Source organism: Hemicordylus capensis, chromosome 1, assembly GCF_027244095.1.
Source record: "Hemicordylus capensis ecotype Gifberg chromosome 1, rHemCap1.1.pri, whole genome shotgun sequence".
Classification (NCBI taxonomy): Eukaryota; Metazoa; Chordata; class Lepidosauria; order Squamata; family Cordylidae; genus Hemicordylus; species Hemicordylus capensis.
The window spans coordinates 420,217,218-420,235,948 of record NC_069657.1 but is presented as its reverse complement, the minus strand read 5'-3'; the positions used below and the strand labels follow the sequence as shown (position 1 = coordinate 420,235,948).

The following is an 18,731-nucleotide window of genomic DNA, read 5'->3' as shown; positions in this document are numbered from 1 at the left end:
AGGGCAGCAGCAGATTTCAAGGGCAGGATGTAGTGGGATGGAATGCTCAGTACCTGTCCCACATTTGTGAAGGATGACAGAGAACAGGGCAGATGCCTGGAGTGGGGGATAATATCCTTAAGGGTAAGAACTTGGTTTTCCTAACCAGTTCTGTCCTAGAATTCTTTCAAGAACTTTGAAAAAGGAGAGCGAGAGAGAACAAGGGGCGACATTCATAAAGAGAACGTGGGCACACAACTTGTCCGCCTTCTGCAGCAGCAGCATTTCTCAATGAACACCTTTGCCAGAACTGTGCTGATGCTGATAACCAAGCTCATACACTAAGCTCTGTTATTTCCATATCCATTCAAAGGGCAGAGCTAAAGACACAGGGGAACAACCAAATCAGAATTTGCCCAGCGAGACGAACAAATTACATGGCCGCCTTTTTAATGCTTCATAAAAAAAACTATTACACAGTAATAAAAGGCTTAACAGAGGGTGCGTACACTGCAAAGGCAACCTGAAACATCCATTTCCTTGTACTGTGGTTTTCTATTCAAACCGGCACTATTTTTGTCACGTTAAGCAATTAAATAAATTTTCTGCTCTATATAAATTGAGCACTATTTTATTTCTGCTTGCCTGAGCTGACAAATTGCCTTGTTCCGGAGTCAGAAAGGCTCACTCTCACGTTGTGCAGCACAAGACTGCAGCAATTTAAGAGGACTGGCAAGTCAAATAAGCCTTGCACTTACCCTCTTCTACATCGAGTAGCTTGGAGGACACAACTGCAGGTGAAACTCAAAAAATTAGAATATCATGCAAAAGTTCATTAATTTCAGTAATGCAAATTAAAAGGTGAAACTGATATATGAGATAGACGCATTACATGCAAAACGAGATAAGTCAAGCCTTAATTTGTTATAATTGTGATGATCATGGCGTACAGCTCATGAGAACCCCAAATCCACAATCCCAGAAAATTAGAATATTGTGAAAAGGTTCAACAGTCTAGGCTCCAGGTGTCCCACTCCAATCAGCTAATCAATCCATAACACCTGCAAAGGGTTCCTGAGCCTTTAAATGGTCTCTCAGTCTAGTTCATTAAGAATCACAATCATGGGAAAGACTGCTGACTTGACAGTTGTGCAGAAAACCATCAATGACACCCTCCATAAGGAGGGAAAGCCTCAAAAGGTAATTGCAAAAGAAGTTGGATGTTCCCAAAGTGCTGTATCAAAGCACATTAATAGAAAGTTATGTGGAAGGGAAAAGTGTGGAAGAAAAAGGTGCACAAGCAGCAGGGATGACCGCAGCCTGGAGAGGATTGTCAGGAAAAGGCCATTCAAAAGTGTTGGGGACTTTCACAAGGAGTGGACTGAGGCTGGAGTTAGTGCATCAAGAGCCACCACACACAGACGGATCCTGGACATGGGCTTCAAATGTCGTCTTCCTCTTGTCAAGCCGCTCCTGAACAACAAACAACGTCAGAAGCGTCTTACCTGGGCTCAAGAAAAAAAGAACTGGTCTGTTGCTCAGTGGTCCAAAGTCCTCTTTTCTGATGAGAGCAACTTTTGCATCTCATTTGGAAACCAAGGACCCAGAGTCTGGAGGAAGAATGGAGAGGCACACAATGCAAGATGCTTAAAGTCCAGTGTGAAGTTTCCACAGTCTGTGTTGATTTGGGGAGCCATGTCATCTGCTGGTGTTGGTCCACTGTGCTTCATTAAGTCCAGGGTCAACGCAGCCGTCTATCAGGAGATTTTGGAGCACTTCATGCTTCCTTCCGCAGACGAGCTGTATGGGGATGCTGACTTCATTTTCCAGCAGGACTTGGCACCTGCCCACACTGCCAAAAGTACCAAAATCTGGTTCAATGACCATGGGATTACTGTGCTTGATTGGCCAGCAAACTCGCCTGACCTGAACCCCATAGAGAATCTATGGGGCACTGCCAAGAGAAGGATGAGAGACATGAGACCAAACAATGCAGAAGAGCTGAAGGCCACTATTGAAGCATCCTGGTCTTCCATAACACCTCAGCAGTGCCACAGGCTGATAGCATCCATGCCATGCTGCATTGAGGCAGTAATTGCTGCAAAAGGGGCCCAAACCAAGTACTGAATACATATGCATGCTTATACTTTTCAGAGGTCCGATATTGTTCTATTTACAATCCTTGTTTTATTGGTTTCATGTAATATTCTAATTTTCTGGGATTGTGGATTTGGGGTTTTCATGAGCTGTACACCATGATCATCACAATTATAACAAATTAAGGCTTGACTTATCTCGCTTTGAATGTAATGCATCTATCTCATATATCAGTTTCACCTTTTAATTTGCATTACTGAAATTAATGAACTTTTGCACGATATTCTAATTTTTCGAGTTTCACCTGTAGATAGCCCACAACACGCTACGTCTAAAAATGCTATGCAACAACTGGATAGCCTGCAACATAATCATGCTATGTCTTGTAACCGGACATATTACCAACACCCCACCCCAATAAAGGAACTTTTCTGCAGACTCTCCCTCTTCCCGATGGGGAAAAAGAGATTTCCAAAATCTTGTGACTGCAGAAGTACATTTGAAAAGGTGACACCAAGGCTATATTTGCCATGCAGATGACTGCCCCCAGATTCAGGTAGTCCCTCCCTCCTTCTTCACGACCTTCCATAAAAGGATGAAAGTCACCTTCTTCACACAGGTCTCTGGGCTATGAGGAAAACCCTGGTGGAGCTTTAGCGGTTGCTGTATTGGTTTTATTTTGCTCCTCTGTTCTGTTCTTCATGTGTATTTTTAATCTAACAGGCAATATCTCATGTTAGTCAGTCATGACTACTGAAATTAATGGGACTGAAATCAGTCATAAGTAATTTGTATCATTGATTTCAATGATTTGTCATGACTAAGTAGTCTAGATGCTAGACTAGTTGGTCATGACTAGTCCATCAATCCATTTTAATCTCATAGCACCACTGAGGAGACAGTGAATGGCCAAAGGTCAGCCATGAGCCTCATGGATAAATGGGGATTTGAACCCATGTCTCCCTGATCCCAGGGATTGAATGGGAGACTACATGTGTGAGCACTGTAAGATATTCCCCTCAGAGGGTGGGGCCACTCTGGGAACAGCACTTGCATGCAGAAGTTTCCAAGTTCTCTCCCTGGCATCTCCAAGATAGGGTTGCAGGCGGTCCTGCCTGCAACCCTGCCAGTCTGTGTAGACAATACAGGAGAACCTCTGTATCTGCAGGGGTTCCATTCTCTGCTACTACCACAGATAACAGAGCTGTGGATACAGAGTCATTGAGGCTATGAGACTCAGGGGGTTAGGTTCCTGGAGAGGGGAAAAGCAGGCTTTAAAAAGCTGAAACACATGAAATAATGTATTGTGCCATGCTCTCCAAGTCTACAGGGACCCAGCAATGCCCCCACAAAGTCCCAAATCTGGGGTTTCCCCACAAAAAAATCATGGAGTTTGCGGGGTGGGGTGTGTGCCCAAACGAGTCACAAAATGGCCCTCTCCACAAAATGGTGGCTGGAAATGACCTCAGAGGTCATTTTCAGCCACCCCCAAACCACAGATACCCAGAATTAACCCTCCCCACCGCCCCATATGCTGAGGTTGGGTGTTAATTGCCCAACCATGGAGAGGTGAAACTGCGGGTGATGGATCCACGAATGGCAAGATTCTCCTGTATTAAGCTAGATGGACCAATGGTCTGACTTGGTATAAGGCAGCTTCCCATGTTCCAATGCTCCATCCATGACACCATATTGGCTCACGGCTCGCTCACACAGACACTCTGAATGAAGATTAAAATCCTAGATTCATTACTCTCCCCCATCTCATGCTTCCTACACTTGCTGAATCTACCACTCAATCTTGAAACATTTCTCACATTTGCAATCAGTTACTGCAGAATAAGGTTATGATGACTTGACAGGTACAAAACATCCACAAGATTAACATCTAAAATATTCATCACAGTGTGTTATTTTGGCAACCAAAATATAAATTAGCTGCAACTCCTCTGCCTTACGCTTCCAGGACAAGTCGCCCTCCCTTGTTTAAAGGTTCTCAAGAATGTGGAAAATTGTCCTGCTCCAATGGATGCAATGTTTCTTTAAATAAGGAAATGTGGAAGTTCTTCATTTTATGGAAAAGAACTTAGCACCTGACTGATGATGCAAGGAATCCGAGATTGCAGACATTGCAGCCAAGGGTTTTTGCTATTGTTCACACCCTGTCTCCTTTGTACTCCTTTCCAGGACAAAAGTTAGTGCAGGCATCACAGCAGCTACTCCTTTTTGAGGGGGTTGGAGCAGTTTTACTCTAGCAGTAAAGTACTTCACTTCTGCATGGCCCAGAATGGCAGTTCAGTGACAATTACATACTGAGCTGTCAGCGCAAGAGTGAAGCACGTTATCGCTGAAGTTTCTGCTGGAGTATACTACTGCTGATTGAGAGAATTAAGCAAAAATGTGCCAACTGTTTGTCCCCCAAGGCCTTTGAAGAGTCTAGCAAAACAGAGCGAGTGAAAAAAGGTCAACTGCTTTAACCTACAGATCTGAAGTTAATAAGACTTTTTACACTGACCGTTAAGGATGCTATTCCTTTGTGATAAGATTTTAGTGACTCAGCAATGCAAGAAAGTGCTGAACTGTAATCCTCTTCTTGAAGTCCTGTTAGGCACTGCTCTGCATGGGAGAATTCCTTCAAACTGTTTAGCCAGAAGTAGAAGTGTTCTGAAGCTACCTGAGTTAGCAAGCTTTGATAGAGCTCTTTGGCCATGCCATGATTACCCTACAGCCATAGGGAGATATAAAGGAACAGGACTATTTCTACACTCAAGATAAATACAACAGTACAACTCAACACTTGAAAAGCATACAGTTTAAATAAAACCATTCCATAGTATATAAAATAATAATTAAAAAAATTGATAGTTTATAAAGAGCAGTCTTGCAATTTAAATCTTGAATATATTCAAAAGCAGGGCTCTGAACCTTGCTGTCAATCTTCCCTACCCACTGAAAACTGAAATAGTGAGCCTACTCAGGACATATGTTCCAATTAACAGGTGCCAAAATGGAATACAAATGCTCACTGAACCTTGTTTTGTTCACAGATATAGTAATAATGCACAAATGGAAAATCATTGCTTCAAGAGGTATAACGTTCCCATACTTAAACACTGTAACAATACCTTGTCAGCTGGAATTAGAGGGCAACAATGAATTCAGAACTGGGGAGGTTTGGAGTATACATTCCAACAGTTTGGAAAACCTTACCACAATACAAGCCAAGACCAGAAACTTCCAAATTTGGACCTGGCTTACATTTAATTAATTTATTGGGTTTTTAAAGGCTGCTTTTCACTTTGACTCCATGCCCCACACCACCAAGGCAACATACAAAGAATCAATCCATAATAAAACATCAACACTAAAAGTAGGTCAAATAATTAATGTACAACTTTAGTTGATCAGTCATTCTTATTGAGAAAGTGACTCATAAATAATCATGCTTGCACATACCATTCGGGAAGCTTGCCTGGCTATCCTGTAAGCTGTCCATCCATTGGAGACATTTTCAAGCTGTTGTTTGATAACCGTTTTAATTTCAGAAGATAAAGTCTTCTGGCTGGCAACAAATATCACTGTAGCAAGAGAGACCTAACAAGAAAACAATTAACAGGGCAAGGCTGAAGTCTAGCAAAAGGATGTGCACTCTTGAAAAATTTACGTGGCACTACTAGCGATGAGTTATCTCAGGGGATGAAAAATATATTTAGATCACACAGTAGACCTCTGTGACTTCTCTTTGAAAACATAACCTAAACCCAATCCTAAACATGCTTTCAAACTAACTTAGGATGCCAAACCAAAGCTCTGACTTTGAGGACATTTAAAGCTGCCCAATTGATTTATTTTATTTTATTTTAAAATGTGTGGTTTCACATTTTGTGAAATAAAATTCAAACACAAGGACAAAAAACCCAAATTACTACAGGGTTACCCTATTGTAAGGATGTCTTTCCAAAATGATTAAAGACCATTTGTGATATGACAAAAATGTTGATGATCACTCGCATAACTGATCCACCGAATCAGTTATGGAGCCACCAAATAATGAAAGCCTTCTCTCACAGGTTTGCTTCCAACCAAGGAAGGTTGGAATGGGCCCTGGGACAAAAAAAGAAGATGAGCCTCTTCCCCACACTGCCACCACACAGAGAGTGGGAGAGCAAAGAGTGAGCTGTCTCTCTGCTGGGGGGTCCCCTCTGCCTCAGGGGCTGAGGGACTTCTGCCTACCCACCCACCCTACCCACCCCCATTCAATTGTAGCTACATCCCTGCATGTAGCCCATTGGTCATTTGGGTGGCCTTTTTCTACACTTGCCCTTTCATTGTAATTTTGAGTCTTAGGCTATTATGCAAAAGCAGAAACAATCACAATAAATCACTGGGACAATATCATTACATGAAAATACTATAACTCATATAGACCATTTCAGACCATCTATCAGATTGTAAACATCTTTATTATGTTCGCACGTTATCACTAAAATGGAAACCAGACAAGTTTGAAGACCTACATGTATATTGGAGTGAAGTATTACTTTTGCGATGCTTCTTTGCTTACCTAGAAGCAGTTCTGAAAAATGCCACACAAGTTCTAGAGAAGTAAAGTAAGAAACCACAAGGGAAATACAAAAGCTACACAAGGAAACCAGGATAGAGAGACAAGTTTTTAATTCAGGGTCCATACCATGATGAGAATAAATGGAAGAGAGAGTGATATTGTAAACGTTTCTCACTGTACTTGCCAAGGTGTGAACACACTGCCTATGTAAAACAAGTGCCATCTTCTGGACTGTAAGGAGATTAAAAAGGCTGCCATTTCAGCCACACTGAAACCAACGGGACATTCTCTTGAGTGAACAGGCTTTAGGTTTGGGATGAGAACTCTTAAGTTTCCTTTACTGAACATCATCTGTTAAATGCTCAGTGAAAAGAAATTTGCACCTCTGGCTACATCACACTTCTGGTCTCAGAGGTTCATTGGCTTCCTTTCATCTTCCACATTACATTTATAATTTTCTATTTTTAAGATCAATTCATTCCCTTGGCTCTTCCTTATTTTTCTTTCAGAGGTATGCGTCCCTCTTGTTCGGTCCCATACATTTATCCTTGTCAAACCACTCCTTACTACAACACTCTTCCCTACACCTCCTTTCTCAGTTATCTTGTCTATCTCTTGAACTGTCTTCCTTACTGACATTTAATTCTGCTTCTTCTTTTCCAATACGTAAAGGACTGCTCAAATCTTCACAAACACAGTGAGAAACATTTACAATATCACTGTCTCTTCCATTTATTCTCATCACAGTACAGACCCTGAATTAAAAATGTACAGGTCTTTATTACATGTCTCTTTAACCTGATTTCTTTCTATGGTTTTTCTATTCCCCAATAGTTTCTTATAGGGGTGTGCATGGAACCGGTTGACCTGGTTTGGTTCGGGTTTCAACTGGACCCAAACCAGTTTGGTCCGGCACCCCCTCGGTCCAGTCCAGGGGGGTTCGTGGACCAAATAGTTTTAAAAAAATTTTTTTTCCAACTTACGCCTTCCAAGGGGCTTCTCCAAGGCAGCGGGGTGGTGTACACAGAGGTTCCCCCTCCCCCCGCTGGCCTCCGTTCTTACAGCCATCGCCGAGTTAGGGCGGTCTTTGGCCCTTTCCCCTGATGCAGTGGCCATTTTGGAGGCAGTCACGCATGCGCAAATGGCCCCTGTGGGGCCGGGTCATGACCCAGGCCACGCTGGGGGCATTTGCGCATGTGCAGTGGCCTCTAAAATGGCCACCACGCCAGGCGAAAGACCTGTAAAAGGCCAAAGACTGCCTGAAACAGGCGATGACTGTAAGAACGGAGGCCGGGGGGAGTTCAGTCTAGGATCAAGCCAAATGGGCATGGTTCAGCTCAACCCTGAACTGTCAAACCGAACCGGCTCAAAGTTGAACCGGTTCAGTTCCAAGCCTGTTTTCACACTCCTAGTTTCTTACTTTGCTTCTCTAGTATGGCATTTTCCAGAACTGCTTCTAGGTAAGCAAAAAAGCATCTCAAAAGTAAATACTTCATTCCAATATACATGTAGGTCTTCAAACTTGCCTGGTTTCCATGTTACTGATAATGTGCAAACTTGATAGAGGTGTTCATAATCTGAAATGGCCTGAAGGTCTGAAATGGCCTATGAGAGTTATAGTATTTTCATATAATTATACTGTCCCAGTGATTTATTGTGAGACTCAAAATTGAGCCTAAGACTCAAAATTACAATGAAAGGGCAAGTGCAGAAAAAGGCCACCACAATGACCAATGGGCTGGATGCAGAGATATAACTACAATATTGTTTGCTAGGCTTTCCCAGATGGATTTTGTTTTGCTGATCTCTCCTTTTGCTGCGTTGTCAACTGCTTACCATCAGCCCCTTCTTTTCTTATACGCATCCATTGGTTACCAGTTTGCTTCCAAGCTAAATTCAATGTGCTTGTCTTGACCTTTATAGACCTACATGGTTTGGGGCCGGGAGGTGTGTAGGACTGAATTTGCTCATATGAACCTGCCAGGGCTCTCCTTTCAGCATCTCAGGCCCTGCTCATGGCCCTGCCAATGACTGAGAGTCAGCTGGTAGGAACCAGAGACAGGGCCTTTTCAGCTGTGTCCCCTCAGCTTTGGAATGCCCCCCCAGAGGCGCTTCGTCATACTCTTTCTCTAAGGATTTTTGAAAAAACATTTAAAGAACCATCTTTTTAGAAAGGCTTTTAAAGGTTTTTATCTGTAGCTTACATCTGGAGATTTTTTAACTTTCAACTTTTAAATTTGGTTTTTAACTGGCTCCTGGCTTTAATTTTATATTCGTTTTATACTGCTTTATATAGTTTTATCTGTTTTACCAATTTTATGAGCCACCCCAAGCAGTATTGCACTGGAGGAGTGAAGTATATATATTTTAAACAAATGTGTTGTGTCCTTTAAATACAAGAAGACTGTTTTTCCCCTCCCTTGCTGGAAAACATTGTGTGCAGGCACTATACAGATAATATTAATATAATAATGTAGATAACATTAATATAGCAGTCCATGGCTTCATGTTTGCTCCATCCATGATTTTCAGTAACATCATTCATTAATTAAAAAACCTGTCATGCTGGGTAAAACTAACAGTCTATCTTCTACCTACTGACTGTAACCATCCAGAAAGTTCACAAGGCATATAGGTGAGAACAGCCCTCTCTTTTAACTCCCCATGTCTGTTAGGAGGCATATTTTCTCTGGAAATGGAGATCATGTTTTTGAACTTCATGACTAGCAATAACCATTAGCAGACATATCCTCCCCTAATCTAATATACTTTCAATCAGATATACTTTCAATTTTGTGGCAACAAGATTGTTTGCCAATGTGTATTTATGCACTCATGAAATCAACAAGTATCATGGAACTCCTTTAGCAGATCAGGTAATAGGATCCAGAGAAATGAAACTTTTTAGTTATGTAAAATTATTAAGCATGCCATACACTTTTTACAACTGCTTTGAAAACCAGAAGTAGAAGCAATTTCCCCCCAAAACATGAATGCTAAAAAGACTGGAAAAGAAGAAAACATGGCAAAGATCTGAATTCTGATCTGAATTCTCCCCCTCACTGCCCAGAGTTCGCACTATGATGGGCAGAGAGAGCAAAAAAGTCAGTAGTTTTGTAAAGTTGTCATATTTTCCGCTGCGTTTACTAAGGCAGCAAACTGACTGCTATGCACTGCCAGGCTAAAACTTGTAACATTGGTGGTTTACAAAACATGTATTCAACTGGATCCCACACAGGTCCTGTTTCCATCAAGACAATTCTCTGTAATCACAGTTTCTTACCAAAAGCTCTTGCTGTTTATCAGAGGCAGACCGTCCAATCACTTTATAGAGGTCCATCAGGTCTCCGAGCATCCCGTCCCCTAAGACAGGTAACTGCATGGCAATGGCTGCCAGGCAATGGCACATGAGAATCCTGGCAGCATCTTGAGCACTGTGTAGCTGGGTCAACAAGGACTCAACAATGGACTGGCTCAGAAGGGGACGACACTTAGCCAGCTTCACCATGCAGGTGAGTGCAATCTACAGGAAAAGAAGTGACAGCATTTCAGCATGCAGCGAACATCTGTCACCTTTCAACAGGTGCAGGTTTTGTTTTTGTTTCTTGGCATCAATGTTACCAAGACTCTGCAGCAATAAATAAAAATAAAAGGACAAAAGTTGTTGTGGAACTGCAAAACTTTGCTTGAAGCAATTTGCCAAATCATATTCTTCAGTTCAGAAGATTTGAAGGGGTTGGATTAATTTAGAGGAACAATTCTTTTCATCATGGTTCAATTTTTGTAACTTTGATGCAGAAAGTCCCAGAACAAATGGTCAGACGCCACCCTCTTTATAGGAAGTGGCCTTACACTGAGTCAGACCATTGGTGCATCGAGCTTGGTATTGTCTACACCAGGGATTCTCAACTTTGGGTCCCCAGATGTTATTGGACTTTAACTCCCATAATTCCTAACTAAAGGCCACTGGGGCTGGGGATTATGGGACTTGAAGTCCAATAACATCTGGGGACCCAACATTGAGAATCCCTGGTCTACACTGACTGGCAGCAGCCCTCCAAGGTTTCAGTTAGGAGTCTCTCTCAGTCGTACTTGGAGATGCTGCCAGGGAGTGAACCGGGAACCTTCTGCATGCAAAGCAGATGCTCTACCTCTGTACAGTCCCACCCTCTTAGTCTCTGGATTACTAGAAAAATCTGATCACATTTTAGAACCATCTTCTATTTGAGGGAGACCAATGAAGGAGTCCAAGACTCCATTCTGTTCCAATACCCCTCTTGCTCGGTTTTTAGAAAGACTAGACTCAGGCTACAGGCAGCCAAGGCACAGAACATTACTTTTTATCCCTGTGCTGAATGCCTAAGACAGATAAAGAATGTGCTAGCTTCTCTCTGGGATTTTATGACCACTTTGTCCAATAAGAGAGTATCATCTCATTTGCTTGTAGCCCCTCACTCCCAAGTGGTATGGGGTGAGCACAGTGGGGCAAGAGCTGGGTGAGGTGAGAGGCCATAGCTCAGTGCTCTAAAGCCAGCCAGGGCTTCACAAAGAGACACAGAGCCTAGAAATTTAAGTGTGGCACCTAAACTAGAATATTCAGTGGCAGAGTTATTTAATAAAATCTGTATTTGCCCCAAGTAACCTGTTTGTCTTCTAAATATGTAAAGGGGATTAAGAGAAGCCCAGTGACCCCTCACCCTCCACATAGTCCATCACTAAGCCCAGCAATTTGCACATCTGGTTGGTTTTTTGTGGGTTTCCCCCCCCTCCTTTGCCTTGAACCCACTGGCAACACACAGGCCAAATCTTTCCCTAATGCCCCTTAACATCCCACATCCAGGACTTGCTAAGGTCTGAGCACATCCTGTAATGCTTGAGCTACAGCAGGGGTTTCCAACCTTTTAAAAACAAGTTTACCCTTTCTGTACCAAACCTTCAGCTCAGGTAACCCATAGGTGTGTGTGTGTGTGTGTGTGTGTGTGTGTGTGTGTGTGTGTGTGTGTACACGTGTACATGCAGGAGTGTGCGCACACACAAAAATTTTAATGTTCCAATTATGAGACAAAACTATTCCAATCACCGGCTCTGTAGCAGATTGTCGGCAGTGGAAAATTCCGTTCCTGACTAAGGCCATGTTAACGGATAATCTCCCTGACTGGTCTAAACCAGTTCTGCAGCATGTGGAAGAATTTAGTACTGAGTCATCCCTGTCCTGTGCTCCAAGACAAAAACTGGCTGATTTAACACTCTGTAACTTTCAAGACTGGAAGGTTAAGAAAAAGGTTTCTGGGAAAACCCAGAAGTTCTGGTAGGTTCCTGCTGCCACCAAGCACTCTAAGATTTGCCTAGAACTGGACCATTGGATTGAGTGCTTTGGTCCAAGATCCCTTTATAGCTGGGAACTTCATGGATAACTTCATGGAGAAGAGAACTATCAACAGCTACTAGTCAGAGGGCTATAGGCCACTTCTAGCCTCAGAGGCAGGATGCGTCTGAATACCAGTTGCAGGGGAGTAACAGCAGGAGAGGGGGCATGCCCTCAACTCCTGCCTGTAGGCTCATAGTGGCATCTGCTGAGCCACTGTATGAAACAGGATGCTGGACTAGATAGGCCTTGGGCATGATCCAGCAGGGCTGTTCTTATGTACTGGGCAAATACAAAAATCTGCTCTCTCTTTTTGCTAACAGGCAAGACTCAAGGAGAAAAAGACTTCCCCTCCCGTGAGTTTTGCTTGCATGTGGAGCTAATTGTTAATTTGGCTAAGCTCTCATTGAGATGCATTTTGCACCAGAGAACTCTCCCCTCCTCCTGCTGGGTCAATAACTACCCTTGGAGGCTTGAAAAAAGTAAATAACAAAGAAAAAATCTTTTATTCAATTACTACAGACTAGTTCCATCTGAGTCTTTTAGCTTTTAGATACACTTCAAAATACGTAGTTGTTTAAAAGAACACTTCAGAAGCACCCCAAATGATGCTGGGGCAGTACACTTTAAAATTTAGTTACTTAGTTGCACACAACAGATATTAAGGAAACATAATATACACACCAAAGAAAAAGAAATTCAAACACAAATTCTTACTAAAACACTTTCTCCTGCCCTAAACTTCCAAAGCCACTAGCCTTGGTTTCCTTTTTTCTTGAATTCACCAACCTCCTGACGAAAATCAAGCCTCCAGCAATCCTGTCTTACAAGGATCAACAGCAATCTTGCTGCAGCAAAACTCCATTGCCACACATCCTCCTCGCTCCTCCAGCACAGAACTTCCTTTCTTGTTCCCAGAATTCCCATCAACAGCTCTATAGGTCCCACCCACCTGTTGGACTGATTGGTTGAGCTCTGGAGTTCACCAGTCTGTCAGTCAAGTCAAGGGTTCACTTCCTGTTAACTCTTTAAAGGGACGGGAGACTGGTCACTACAGGCTCACATCCAGACTAAGTTACTTGTGATTACGCCCGCTGAAATTAATGGGAGTACTCAGTGCTAATTTTCTGAAATCTGTCAGGCTGAGGGGAGGGGTATGCTAAGCTCCAGTACTTAGCCAGCCAATCAGGAGCAGAGAAGAAAGACCTTTGTCCTCCTTCTTCTCCAGTGGACACATCGGCTTCAAGCCGGCAATCCTCAGATAGGGAAAATAGAAAGCTGCCATATACTGAGTCAGACCACTGGTCCATCTAGCTCAGTATTGTCTTCACAGACTGGCAGCGGCTTCTCCAAGGTTGCAGGCAGGAACCTCTCTCAGACCTATCTTGGAGATATTAATAATAATTATTATTATTATTACTATTATTACTATTTTCTTCTTCGATTTCTATACCGCCCTTCCAAAAATGGCTCAGGGCGGTTTACAAAGAGAAATAAGATGCCAGGGAGAGAACTTGGAACCTAGATGCACTTCCCAGAGCGGCTCCATACCCTAATGGGAATATCTGACAGTGCTCACACTTCTAGTCTCCCATTCAAATGCAACCAAGGCGGACCCTGCTTAGCTAAGGGGACAAGTCATGCTTGCTACCACAACACCAGCTCTTCTCTCAAATAGCGCAGCTGTACAATGAGAAGGGATCCAAGTACCCCTTGGGAGACTTCAAGTACCCCTAGGGCAGTAGCGGCTCATGAACACGCCGCTGGGAGGGGGGCAGCGGGAGGCATCTTTAAGGAAAAAGAAAGTTGCTGCTTACCTCCGCAGCGTTCCTCACCTGGCTGCTGACGGGGGCTCGGCTCCGTTTACGCCAGATGAGTGGCGGCAGTGATTCCCTGCTGCAGGGGCTGCTGGGCAGCACGCTGTGGAGGTAAGCAGCGACTTTCTTTTCCCTTAAAGATGCCTCCCGCTGCACACACACACACCCCAGCAGCTAGGGATGAGCCCGGACCGGTCCAGAGGCCATTTTGAAGGCCTCCGAACCGGTCCGGACATGAGGGCGGTCTGGCACTTGTGTGTGGGGCTCTTTAAGGGCGGGGGAGAGTGTACTTACCCCCCCGCCGCGTTTCCCCTGCCGGCGCGTTCCTTTAGTAAAGCTATTTACTATTCACGTCTCTGTGTCACGTGCGCGTCGCGGAGAAGTGACAAGCGCACGCGCAAAAGGCTTTGTGAAGCCTTTTGCTGACGACTGGGGGAAGGGGCGGCAGGGAGGTATCCTGTCGCCCCAAAAGCTTTACTAAACGAACGCGTCGGCAGGGGAAACGCGGCGGGGGTGGTGGTGGTGGTAAGTACACCCTCCCCCACCCTTAAAGAGCCCCCCCCCACAAGTGCCGGACCGCGGTTCCGTGCACATCCCTACCAGCAGCACGTTCACGAGCCACTACTGCCCTAGGGATACCCCTTAGTGCCCCCTGTTGGAAATCTTTGAGAACTATAGTATGGAAATACTTTTATAGTATTGAAGTATTCCCCTCCCCCACCCCCATAGGCAAACACTGCTACTATGACATTTGGCTGTATTGCTTACATATTGATGCTACTAACAAATTTTGAGATTTTGATTTCCATTTTTAATGCTAAAAGGTGACAAGTAGATACATAATTAGACTAGAAACAAAGCACTCTCACTACAACACCTAAAATTTGTATTCCTCTTACACTTAAAATAACTACGATAGACAAACAGGGGAACAAGACTATATTTACCTTTAAAGTTGCTTGAGCACCTGGACTGCCATCTTGGCTACAAAGAACAAGAAGGGACTCAAGTCCAAAAACTGCATCTTGCTCCAATGGCAAAAATTCTAGGGAAAAGATCTTCATTGTTTTAATACTATATTTACCCAAATAGAAGATGACTGAATTTAAGACACACACACACCCCATTTCCAACATCAAAGAACTTGGGAAAAACCTAGTCTTAGATTCAGGTAAATATGACACTAGTTGCTGTTTGTGGTTCCTGGCTTATTCAGTCATGGTATTTATGACTTTCAAGGAGGGTACAATTTATCTGATTTTTATTTATTTTTAAAGTTTCATACATTTGGAATATGTCTTACCGTAGTAATACAGCAGAGCCAAAATAGCTTCAAAAATGAACCCCACCAGACGACAAAATAAATAAAAATCTCATCAGATTTGAAATACATACAGTATTGGTGGCGATTGTAGGCTCCAATTGCATGAGTTTCTTACTGACAAGAGGAATGGCTCAGTGGTGTTATATTATAAGAAGGCCTCAGTGGTGTTTTAAATTTTTTAAAAAAATTTAATGTGTTTTTATCTATTACTAGTGTTTTCAGGCCCGTTGTGATAATGGGCACTAGTAGGGGAGAGTTCCCCCCCCCGCCCCACTTCCTCTGGCCTTCCCCCCCCCCCACGCCCTCCCAGCTGACCGAGACTTCCTTACCCAAAGCAGCCCGCGACAGTCGGGCGATCTAAAATCCATTTTTTGTGAAGAAGAGAGGAGCTCCCGAACAGAGCTCCTCTCTGTGCTAAGCCAATGCCCAAACTGCTGCTATGGACGCAAAGGACGCCTATTGCGTCCTTTGCGTCCATAGCAGCAGTTTGGGCATTGGCTTAGCACAGAGAGGAGCTCTGTTCGGGAGCTCCTCTCTTCTTCACAAAAAATGGATTTTAGATCGCCCGACTGTCGCGGGCTGCTTTGGGTAAGGAAGTCTCGGCCAGCTGGGAGGGCGGTTGGCGGCCATGGCGGCGGCCGCGGAGGCATTCTTCTGGGCCATTTTGGCCCTTAATCATTTGCGGGGGGGGAGCGGGGAAGGAGTATTTGGGCAGCTGGGAGGGCGGGAGAGTGGGCGGTGGCGGCGGCCGGGCAGACTCTGGGGGCGCCGCTGCCGGTCCGGTCCGCCCCCGCCTCACATTCCCGGACGGTCTCCCCGGACGGGCAAGGGCCCCAAGGACTCGCAGCCGCCTGGCTGCGGCGGCGGCGCCAGGCCTCGGCGGCGGCTCTGCCACCACCTCGGCCGGCTTCCCCCGCCGCCTCCTCCCCCCGCCCGGCTTCGGCGGCGCGGCTCCACCACCGCCTTGGCCGCGCTGCGTCCTCTGGCCGAGGCGGCGGCTTCGCCGCCGCCTCGGCCAGTCTCCTCCTTCCCCACATTCCTGGCTTCTTCGGGGCGGCCGCTTCTGGCCGCCGAAGATGGCCACCAGGTGCCGCCCGTCGTGTCTCCCTTGCCCTGTTCTGCGCATGCGCTCCGCGCATGCGCAGAACAGGCCAGGGAGGCACAGACACACGCTTGGTGTCCGTCCACGGACGGACACCAAGTGTTTTATTAGAGAGGATGGTTTTTATATTTTTATGAATTTTAAATGTTTTATATTTTGTGTTATGTTTTAATTCTGTACACAGCCTGGAGATTTCGATATTAGGTGGTATATACATGAAAGAAAGGAAGAGAGAAAGAGAGAGAAAACAGGGAATTTCTATTCAATATGGTGACAAATTGAAAGGCAAACACCATCTTTCACAAGTACCCCACTAATGGAGCCAAGTGAAGTGGTCACCTAGAGCAGCAGACTGGCTGCCTCTGCAGACCTGCTGCCGCCTCACCCTGCACGGACCCACAGCTGCTCCTGAAAACACATTTTTGCAGTCACTGCTGTCCTCCTTCCTCCCTGTCCCAGCCCATTATCTGCCTGTTCAAAAAGCAGTTGAAGGAGGCAAGAATTGAAGGAAAACCCTTGCTGCTGCTCCAGCTCCCCTCTGCTTTCTGAGCAGGAAGAAGGCGGGATGCGGGGCTGGGGCCTGGCAAGGTAGAGCTCAAAGGAGGAGCTGTGTGAGAATGGGGGGCTGTTGGCAACCTTCCCCCCTAACTATGGGTGTCAAGGGGGGGGCGTGGCCCCTCCCCCAGATTCAGCCAGTCCCAATGAATTCAATTAGGCTTACGCCTAAACAACTGAGTATAGGATTAGAGCCTTTGCTCCTGTCCCCTCCTCCCAGAAAAAGTCCTGCAGATGCCCATGCTCTTAATAAAGCTCTTTGTAAGGGTTGGATTGGGAGCTTCCGACTGGACCTTTGCGGAGTCTTTTCAAGCATTTGGCACAAGGAGGAAGGCTACTGGCAACCTTCTCTCTACATGTGAAACATTTATTTATTTAACACATTTATATACTGCACAAAACTCATGTCTCTGGGTGGTTTACAATAAAAACAGTACAAATTAAAACAGAATTAAAACACTAAAACAACTTACAATTTAACACAATGTTAAAATCTATAATGTTAAACAAACGCCTGGGTGAACAAATGTGTCTTCACTGCCTTTTTAAAGTCAGAGATGGGAAGGGTCTTATTTCAGCAGGGAGCATATTCCAGTCTCGAAGCAACAAGAGAGAAAGCCCGTCCCTGAGTAGCCACCAGACGAGCCAGTGGTAACTGTAAACGAACCTCTCCAGATGATCTCAAAGGGCAGTGGGGGTCATGGCAAATAAGATGTTCTCTTAAATACCCAGGGCCTAAGCCATTTAGTAGGGATGTGCATGGAACCAGGTGGGGGTGGTTCAATGGCGGGGTGGGATGCAACATGCCTGCAACATGCCTGCACGCACTGGGCACGTGGGCACATGCATTCATGTCAGATACTTCCGGCTGCTACCCCGACTGACTTTAGGAAAAAAGGAGTGCCGGCAGGTGAAGAGCGGAGGGAGGGGTAAGTGCACCCTCCCCCGCTCTTAAACCAGCACCCCCCGCCATTGAACCAACAGAACAGGCTGCCATTTGAACCAGTTCGAAGGCCCATAAGGGGCCTCCAAACTGGTTCTGTGCATATCCCTACCATTTAGGGTTTTATAGGTTATAACCAGCAATTTGTATTTTGCCCGGAAACCTATCAGCAGCCAGTGTAGCTCTTTCAACACAGGAGTAATGTGGTCTCTCCAAGATGACCCAGAGGTCAACCTGGCTGCTGCATTCTGTACCAACTGCAGTTTCCGGACCAAGTACAAAGGCAACCCCACATAGAGCGCATTCCAGTAGTCAAGTCTGGAGATTACCAGCATATATAGCGGCCATGACAACTATGGGCCCAACTAGTTTCAGGACCATCTCATGTTGCCGGCCACACACTCGATTTGGTCTTCTGTTGCAGGGGTGTTCTATGGGTTGGATTCCTGTCATTTCCCCATTGTCATGGACACACCACTACCTAGTTAAGTTTGGTTTCACAGCCACAACAAAGCCCTGCAGGGGTGGAGGACCTATTAAGATAGTCTGTCCGAGACGGCTTCTGGACCCAGTAGGGTTCCAAAGAGCCTTGGAGGGTTTTAATGTTGGTGCTGCCAGTAATTCTGCTGATGCCCAGGTGGGAACCTGGAACAGGTAACTCATCAGGGAAGTAGGCATGATTGTTCCTAAGTGTCTCTTTTTACCTACTTTAAAAGTGGCCCTTTGGAATACAGAGGAATTGTGGAGTCTGAAGCAGCAAGGTAGGCAACTGGAACTCAAGTGGAGAAGAACTTGGTGTGAAATTGACAGGATTTGTGCATGCATTGAGCCCATTTGAAGGTTTATGTGGAAGCAATGCCTGCAGTAAAAATAAACAATTCTGGTCTGCTCGCATTGCTTCTGCAAGTTCAAGTTCAGCAGAGTTGTCCCAGGTTGTGAGGAGTTTGATTCAGGCTCCTTCCATTTTGAACCAGTCCCTGGAAAC

General features: G+C 45.0%; 1 protein-coding gene across 2 annotated transcripts in view; it reads right to left on the bottom strand.

Annotated features, from left to right (window-relative positions):
• Positions 1-18,731, bottom strand: part of INTS7 (integrator complex subunit 7) — an 83,554-nt gene that overhangs the window by 29,229 nt on the left and 35,594 nt on the right. For both annotated transcript variants that reach the window (XM_053309936.1, XM_053309926.1), the window contains exons 10-13: positions 14,770-14,867; positions 9,924-10,163; positions 5,533-5,670; positions 4,592-4,798 (exon numbers count right to left, since the gene is read on the bottom strand). In XM_053309936.1, coding sequence (XP_053165911.1) covers positions 4,592-4,798; positions 5,533-5,670; positions 9,924-10,163; positions 14,770-14,867 — 683 coding nt within the window. The remainder of the gene's footprint in view (positions 1-4,591; positions 4,799-5,532; positions 5,671-9,923; positions 10,164-14,769; positions 14,868-18,731) is intronic.